Genomic DNA, 9,137 nt, shown 5'->3' on the forward strand with positions numbered 1-9,137 from the left:
GATAGATAGATAGATAGATAGATAGATAGATAGATAGATAGATAGATAGATAGATAGATAGATAGATAGATAGATATAGAGAGTGTAGTGGTGCATGTAGTACAGGAGTAGGTGTGTGATAGATAGATAGATAGATAGATAGATAGATAGATAGATAGATAGATAGATAGATAGATAGATAGATAGATAGATAGATAGATAGATAGATAGATAGATAGATAGATAGATAGATAGATAGATAGATAGATAGATAGATAGATAGATAGATAGATAGATAGATAGATAGAGTGTAGTGGTGCATGTAGTACAGGAGTAGGTGTGTGATAGATAGATAGATAGATAGATAGATAGATAGATAGATAGATAGATAGATAGATAGATAGATAGATAGATAGATAGATAGATAGATAGATAGATAGATAGATAGATAGATAGATAGATAGATAGATAGATAGATAGATAGATAGATAGATAGATAGATAGATAGATAGATATAGAGAGTGTAGTGGTGCATGTAGTACAGGAGTAGGTGTGTGATAGATAGATAGATAGATAGATAGATAGATAGATAGATAGATAGATAGATAGATAGATAGATAGATAGATAGATAGATAGATAGATAGATAGATAGATAGATAGATAGATAGATAGATAGATAGATGATAGATAGATAGATATAGAGAGTGTAGTGGTGCATGTAGTACAGGAGTAGGTGTGTGATAGATAGATAGATAGATAGATAGATAGATAGATAGATAGATAGATAGATAGATAGATAGATAGATAGATAGATAGATAGATAGATAGATAGATAGATAGATAGATAGATAGATAGATAGATAGATAGATAGATAGATAGATAGATAGATAGATAGATAGATAGATAGATAGATAGATAGATAGATAGATAGATAGATAGATAGATAGAGTGTAGTGGTGCATGTAGTACAGGAGTAGGTGTGTGATAGATAGATAGATAGATAGATAGATAGATAGATAGATAGATAGATAGATAGATAGATAGATAGATAGATAGATAGATAGATAGATAGATAGATAGATAGATAGATAGATAGATAGATAGATAGATAGATAGATATAGAGAGTGTAGTGGTGCATGTAGTACAGGAGTAGGTGTGTGATAGATAGATAGATAGATAGATAGATAGATAGATAGATAGATAGATAGATAGATAGATAGATAGATAGATAGATAGATAGATAGATAGATAGATAGATAGATAGATAGATAGATAGATAGATAGATAGATAGATAGATAGATAGATAGATAGATAGATAGATAGATAGATATAGAGAGTGTAGTGGTGCATTTAGTACAGGAGTAGGTGTGTGATAGAGATGATAGATAGATAGATAGATAGATAGATAGATAGATAGATAGATAGATAGATAGATAGATAGATAGATAGATAGATAGATAGATAGATAGATAGATAGATAGATAGATAGATAGATAGATAGATAGATAGATAGATAGATAGATAGATAGATAGATAGATAGATAGATAGATAGATAGATAGATAGATAGATAGATAGATAGATAGATAGATAGATAGATAGATAGATAGATAGATAGATAGATAGATAGATAGATAGATAGATAGATAGATCGATAGATAGATCGATCGATCGATAGATAGATAGATAGATAGATAGATAGATAGATAGATAGATAGATAGATAGATAGATAGATAGATAGATAGATAGATAGATAGATAGATAGATAGATAGAGATATAGAGAGTGTAGTGGTGCATTTAGTACAGGAGTAGGTGTGTGATAGAGATGATAGATAGATAGATAGATAGATAGATAGATAGATAGATAGATAGATAGATAGATAGATAGATAGATAGATAGATAGATAGATAGATAGATAGATAGATAGATAGATAGATAGATAGATAGATAGATAGAGATATAGAGAGTGTAGTGGTGCATTTAGTACAGGAGTAGGTGTGTGATAGAGATAGATAGATAGATAGATAGATAGATAGATAGATAGATAGATAGATAGATAGATAGATAGATAGATAGATAGATAGATAGATAGATAGATAGATAGATAGATAGATAGATAGATAGATAGATAGATAGATAGATAGATAGATAGATAGATAGATAGATAGATAGATAGATAGATAGATAGATAGATAGATAGATAGATAGAGAGTGTAGTGGTGCATTTAGTACAGGAGTAGGTGTGTGATAGAGATGATAGATAGATAGATAGATAGATAGATAGATAGATAGATAGATAGATAGATAGATAGATAGATAGATAGATAGATAGATAGATAGATAGATAGATAGATAGATAGATAGATAGATAGATAGATAGATAGATAGATAGATAGATAGATAGATAGATAGATAGATAGATATAGAGAGTGCACTGGTGCATGTAGTACAGGAGTGGGTGTGCGCCTAGCCCTGGTCACATGGGCAGCTGTCTACAGAGTGTTCTGGTCCATGCGTCTATAAATTCTCCTTGTGATATTAAGTTGGTCCTTTCTCCAAGTCCGCCGCCGTGTCCGTCAACAGAGTAGCTACGACTTCTAGTGGAATCATGGCACAAGGTACGTAGACATTTTGTTCCAGTGTTATTATCAGTGGTGTGGGTGAAGTTGGACTGTGGCAGCCACGGGGGAAACAGAGTAACTGTTCGGACTAGTTCGGGACTAGTTCAGACTGTCAGTGTGTTAGTAAGTTTCCCCACTACAACAATGTAGGTCTACATGATGACCAAACTACAGTTCGGTTTCTTCTACCATATCAAGGAAGTGGAATCATGAACATGAAAGTGGTAATGCTGACATTTTAAAATGGAGTCTCTTTTTTCCACTTCCTATCAGCGCATGTTTTGTAACAGTGTAACATAAGGTGAATTCAGTCGTTTTACTAGTTCCCACTTTCCTAGCTGAAGATGTTAGGTGATGATGATTTAGTTGTGTTGACAGCCTCATCAGTCTGGTCCTATCGGACTATGTTAGTACGTAGACTGCGCTCTGTTCCTAGTGGACACTTCTCTGTAGACTACTACTACGAGTTATTTATTCACGGTATTACTGTTAAACTCCGTGTTAAACTCCACGTCCTAACTTGGTGACGGTGTGAAGTTAAAGTAGAGCAGTGTTTTGTGGTATTATATTCCTAAAGACACAGTACCCTCTCGATGTGACAGGTTATAAATGAATCTGGCAACATGTCAATAGTGAAACCCGATGTCCTGTCTGTCCCCATGATTCCCGAAAGTTGCAAGTCATCTCTTGGTCATCTGCCTTTCTAAGAGTGGCGGTGATATTAAATCTTCATTTGTACTCGACACAAATACGAAAGCAACAATTTCGAAGATTTTACTGAGTTACAGTTCAAATAAAGGAAATCAGTCAATTGAAATTCGTTCATTATGCCCCAATCTATGGATTTCACTTGACTGCGAATACAGATATGCATTGGTCACAAATACTTTTTTATTTTATTTTTTACCAATGGGCGTGGATCAGAAAACCAGTCAGTATCTGGTGTGACCACAATTTGCCTCATGTAGCATTGCCACATCTCCTTCACAGAGTTGAACAGGCTGTTGATTGTGGCCTGTGGAATGTTCTCTCACTCCTCTTCAATGGCTGTGTGAAGTTGCTGGATATTGGCAGGAACCGGAACACGCAGTCGTACACGTCAATCCGGAGCATCCCGAACATGCTCAATGGGTGACATGTCTGGTTAGTATACAGGCAATGGAAGAACTGGGACATTTTCAGCTTCCAGGAATTGTGTGCAGATCCATGCGACATGGGGATGTACGTTATCATGCTGAAACATGAGGTGATGGTGGTGGATGAATGACACGACAATGGGGCCTCAGGATCTCATCACGGTATCTCTGTGCATTCAAATGGCCATTGAAAGAATACAATTGAGTTGTCTGTAGTTTATGCCTGTCCATACCATAACCCCAATGCCACCATGGGGCACTCGGTTCACAACATTGACGTCCACAAACGGCTCGCCCACACTACGCCATACACGTGGTCTGCGGTTGAGGCCATTTGGGCGTAGTGCCAAATTCTTTAAAATTACATTGTTAGAGAAATGAAAAATCTATTCTCTGGCAACAGCTCTAGTGGACATTCCTGCAGTCAACATGCCAATTGAACGCTCCCTCAGAACTTGAGACGTCTGTGGCATTGTGTTGTGACAACTGCACATTTTTAGAGTAGCCTTTTATTGTCCCCAGCACAAGGTGCACCTGTGTAATGATCATGCTGTTTAATCAGCTTCTTGATATGCCACACCTGTCAGGTGGATGGATTATCTTGGCAAATGAGAAATGCTCACTAACAGGTTGATGTAAACAAATTTGTGGCCAGAATTTTTGAGAAACATGCTTTTTTGTGTTGATTTTTAACAATTTCAGCTCATGAGAAATTGGACCAACACTAGGCGTTCCGTCTTTATTTTTGTTCAGTGTAGTTTCTGTGGGTTGAGGCCTAAAGGCCAGCAGGATGTCTTTATGTGAAACATTCATAGAAGCTAATTTTAGTGCCTATTGACGATAATATCTTCTGGCCGGTGGCGTTTTTTTTAAGTTCCCCCGATGCTCATTATGAACATTAAAGCACATCACCTTAGGTTTCCAAACCTTAACGACAGTATCTTTCATATCAGCGAGAAATGGTTTTCTAAAAACAAAAAGTTGAATCGCTTGGCACCTCTTCCAGGGTTAGTGTTCCCACACTTCTCCATGTTATATCACTAGACACCTCTTCCAGGGTTAGTGTCCCTACACATCTCCATGTTATATCACTAGACACCTCTTCCAGGGTTAGTGTTCCCACACATCTCCATGTTATATCACTAGACACCTCTTCCAGGGTTAGTGTTCCTACACAGCCACATCTCCGTGTTATATCACTAGACACCTCTTCCAGGGTTAGTGTTCCCACACATCTCCATGTTATATCACTAGACACCTCTTCCAGGGTTAGTGTTCCCACACATCTCCATGTTATATCACTAGACACCTCTTCCAGGGTTAGTGTTCCCACACTTCTCCGTGTTATATCACTAGACACCTCTTCCAGGGTTAGTGTCCCTACACATCTCCATGTTATATCACTAGACACCTCTTCCAGGGTTAGTGTTCCCACACATCTCCATGTTATATCACTAGACACCTCTTCCAGGGTTAGTGTCCCTACACATCTCCATGTTATATCACTAGACACCTCTTCCAGGGTTAGTGTTCCCACACTTCTCCATGTTATATCACTAGACACCTCTTCCAGGGTTAGTGTTCCCACACATCTCCGTGTTATATCACTAGACACCTCTTCCAGGGTTAGTGTTCCCACACATCTCCATGTTATATCACTAGACACCTCTTCCAGGGTTAGTGTTCCCACACATCTCCATGTTATATCACTAGACACCTCTTCCAGGGTTAGTGTCCCTACACATCTCCATGTTATATCACTAGACACCTCTTCCAGGGTTAGTGTTCCCACACATCTCCATGTTATATCACTAGACACCTCTTCCAGGGTTAGTGTCCCCACACAGCCACATCTCCATGTTATATCACTAGACACCTCTTCCAGGGTTAGTGTTCCCACACATCTCCGTGTTATATCACTAGACACCTCTTCCAGGGTTAGTGTTCCCACACATCTCCATGTTATATCACTAGACACCTCTTCCAGGGTTAGTGTTCCCACACAGCCACATCTCCATGTTATATCACTAGACACCTCTTCCAGGGTTAGTGTCCCTACACATCTCCATGTTATATCACTAGACACCTCTTCCAGGGTTAGTGTTCCCACACATCTCCATGTTATATCACTAGACACCTCTTCCAGGGTTAGTGTTCCCACACATCTCCATGTTATATCACTAGACACCTCTTCCAGGGTTAGTGTTCCCACACATCTCCATGTTATATCACTAGACACCTCTTTCAGGGTTAGTGTTCCCACACATCTCCGTGTTATATCACTAGACACCTCTTCCAGGGTTAGTGTTCCCACACATCTCCATGTTATATCACTAGACACCTCTTACAGGGTTAGTGTTCCCACACAGCCACATCTCCATGTTATATCACTAGACACCTCTTCCAGGGTTAGTGTTCCCACACATCTCCATGTTATATCACTAGACACCTCTTACAGGGTTAGTGTTCCCACACAGCCACATCTCCGTGTTATATCACTAGACACCTCTTCCAGGGTTAGTGTTCCCACACAGCCACATCTCCATGTTATATCACTAGACACCTCTTCCAGGGTTAGTGTTCCCACACATCTCCATGTTATATCACTAGACACCTCTTCCAGGGTTAGTGTCCCTACACATCTCCATGTTATATCACTAGACACCTCTTCCAGGGTTAGTGTCCCTACACATCTCCATGTTATATCACTAGACACCTCTTCCAGGGTTAGTGTCCCCACACATCTCCATGTTATATCACTAGACACCTCTTCCAGGGTTAGTGTCCCCACACATCTCCATGTTATATCACTAGACACCTCTTCCAGGGTTAGTGTTCCCACACATCTCCATGTTATATCACTAGACACCTCTTCCAGGGTTAGTGTCCCTACACATCTCCATGTTATATCACTAGACACCTCTTCCAGGGTTAGTGTTCCCACACATCTCCATGTTATATCACTAGACACCTCTTCCAGGGTTAGTGTCCCTACACATCTCCATGTTATATCACTAGACACCTCTTCCAGGGTTAGTGTTCCCACACAGCCACATCTCCGTGTTATATCACTAGACACCTCTTCCAGGGTTAGTGTCCCTACACATCTCCATGTTATATCACTAGACACCTCTTCCAGGGTTAGTGTCCCTACACATCTCCATGTTATATCACTAGACACCTCTTCCAGGGTTAGTGTTCCCACACAGCCACATCTCCGTGTTATATCACTAGACACCTCTTCCAGGGTTAGTGTTCCCACACATCCACATCTCCATCTTATATCGCTTGTTTATGGACAACTAACAGAAGACTGAGCTCTCCTAACGCGGCGGCCTCCTCCTAACGCGCCGGCCTCCTCCTAACGCGCCGGCCTCCTCCTAACGCGCCGGCCTCCTCCTAACGCGCCGGCCTCCTCCTAACGCGCCGGCCTCCTCCTAACGCGCCGGCCTCCTCCTAACGCGGCGGCCTCCTCCTAACGCGGCGGCCTCCTCCTAACGACTACCTGTGTGTGTGTATACGGAAGACAGACCGTTACAACAGGCTATATTTAGATTTAGTGGAATTATTTTGATTTGATTTGAAAGGAGTGTGCTTTGTTGTTTTATTTATATTTTATATTTTATTTTAGTAATTTTTTTTTAGAACGATACCGCAATTAAGAATTGATTCGTGTTTTAGATGTTGTTTTTTGTCTGCCAGAGCCAATTTCCCTCTAAACCGGACCTGTAAGGACCTTGGACTATATAAGGGATACCGTTAGACTCCTCTGGTCCAATACTGAACTAGTCTTTCTATAGCTGACGACTTGTATAGAAGGGGGGAGATGTACAGTGTTATGTTGCTGATCAAATGGCAGTTCTTCACTTCGAGTGTGAATTAAATGTGGCGAATAACAGTGACTCAGAGGAACAGGCGTCCGACTACTTTTGATGGACACGTTTTATTTTGCTTATAATTGATCTGATATTTTCTTGGGAGCGAGGTACAGTTGGAGAACATTACAATTACTTTTCTTCATCTAGCCGTCACTGTGTTTCCTGGTTTGGGATCTGAAGACTGTTAAAGGTTTTGCATCCAATGGCTTCTTTTTACCGTCCGTTATCCAGTTGTCCCCCCAAGCCCAACTGTAGTGGCTACTGCACCCAGGGGATTGTTCAGGACCGACTGTAGTGGCTACTGCACCCAGGGGATTGTTCAGGACTGACTGTAGTGGCTACTGCACCCAGGGGATTGTTCAGGACCGACTGTAGTGACTACTGCACCCAGGGGATTGTTCAGGACCGACTGTAGTGGCTACTGCACCCAGGGGATTGTTCAGGACCGACTGTAGTGACTACTGCACCCAGGGGATTGTTCAGGACCGACTGTAGTGACTACTGCACCCAGGGGATTGTTCAGGACCGACTGTAGTGACTACTGCACCCAGGGGATTGTTCAGGACCGACTGTAGTGACTACTGCACCCAGGGGATTGTTCAGGACCGACTGTAGTGGCTACTGCACCCAGGGGATTGTTCAGGACCGACTGTAGTGGCTACTGCACCCAGGGGATTGTTCAGGACCGACTGTAGTGGCTACTGCACCCAGGGGATTGTTCAGGACCGACTGTAGTGGCTACTGCACCCAGGGGATTGTTCAGGACTGACTGTAGTGACTACTGCACCCAGGGGATTGTTCAGGACCGACTGTAGTGGCTACTGCACCCAGGGGATTGTTCAGGACCGACTGTAGTGGCTACTGCACCCAGGGGATTGTTCAGGACCGACTGTAGTGGCTACTGCACCCAGGGGATTGTTCAGGACTGACTGTAGTGGCTACTGCACCCAGGGGATTGTTCAGGACCGACTGTAGTGGCTACTGCACCCAGGGGATTGTTCAGGACTGTTGATTTACTGGCTCGTCAAGGCTGCTGATATTAACTTCCAGGGTTTAGATTTTGGCATTATAATAACATGATTCTGTTTTGCCATCTTACAATCAATCTATTGTTGAGACTTGAGATTATGGGCAATTTATAGACTTCCCTGTTTGGTCAAAGTTGACGTGGAATCCTTGGCCATTCTGTGTGACGTGGTGACATTGTTAAAATGACTGCTGCCGCAGACCGTTGGACTCCCTCGCTGAAGTAATATGTTACGGTCTTCATACATACGAACACTTTGTTTTGACACCCCAGTTATGAGTTGGTGGATTGAGTCAGCCTTTACAAAGCTGTTTTTGGGGGAAGGTTTGAGTAGGGCAGGTTTAGACATCCCTGGTCCTGGAATGCCTCAGGCACCTGATGGTTTTGATTTAATCAACCTGGAAGAACAGATGTGTTGACTTTAATCAATCACCAAACTCCTCCAATGAGCTCAGTTGATCAGGCGTGGTGCCTAGTTGGAACGAAATCC

The 9,137-nt window shown here is 41.3% G+C and overlaps 1 protein-coding gene across 1 annotated transcript in view; it reads left to right on the plus strand.

The window, feature by feature from the left end:
• Positions 1 to 2,533: 2,533 nt before the first annotated feature.
• Positions 2,534 to 9,137, plus strand: part of glyg (Glycogenin-1) — a 40,347-nt gene continuing 33,743 nt past the window's right edge. Inside the window, 1 exon segment of the mRNA NM_001139830.1 lies at positions 2,534 to 2,603. Within this exon segment, the coding sequence (NP_001133302.1) occupies positions 2,594 to 2,603 (10 nt within the window). The 5' untranslated portion in view covers positions 2,534 to 2,593.

Source organism: Salmo salar, chromosome 29, assembly GCF_965601325.2.
Source record: "Salmo salar chromosome 29, fSalSal1, whole genome shotgun sequence".
NCBI classification, from domain to species: Eukaryota; Metazoa; Chordata; class Actinopteri; order Salmoniformes; family Salmonidae; genus Salmo; species Salmo salar.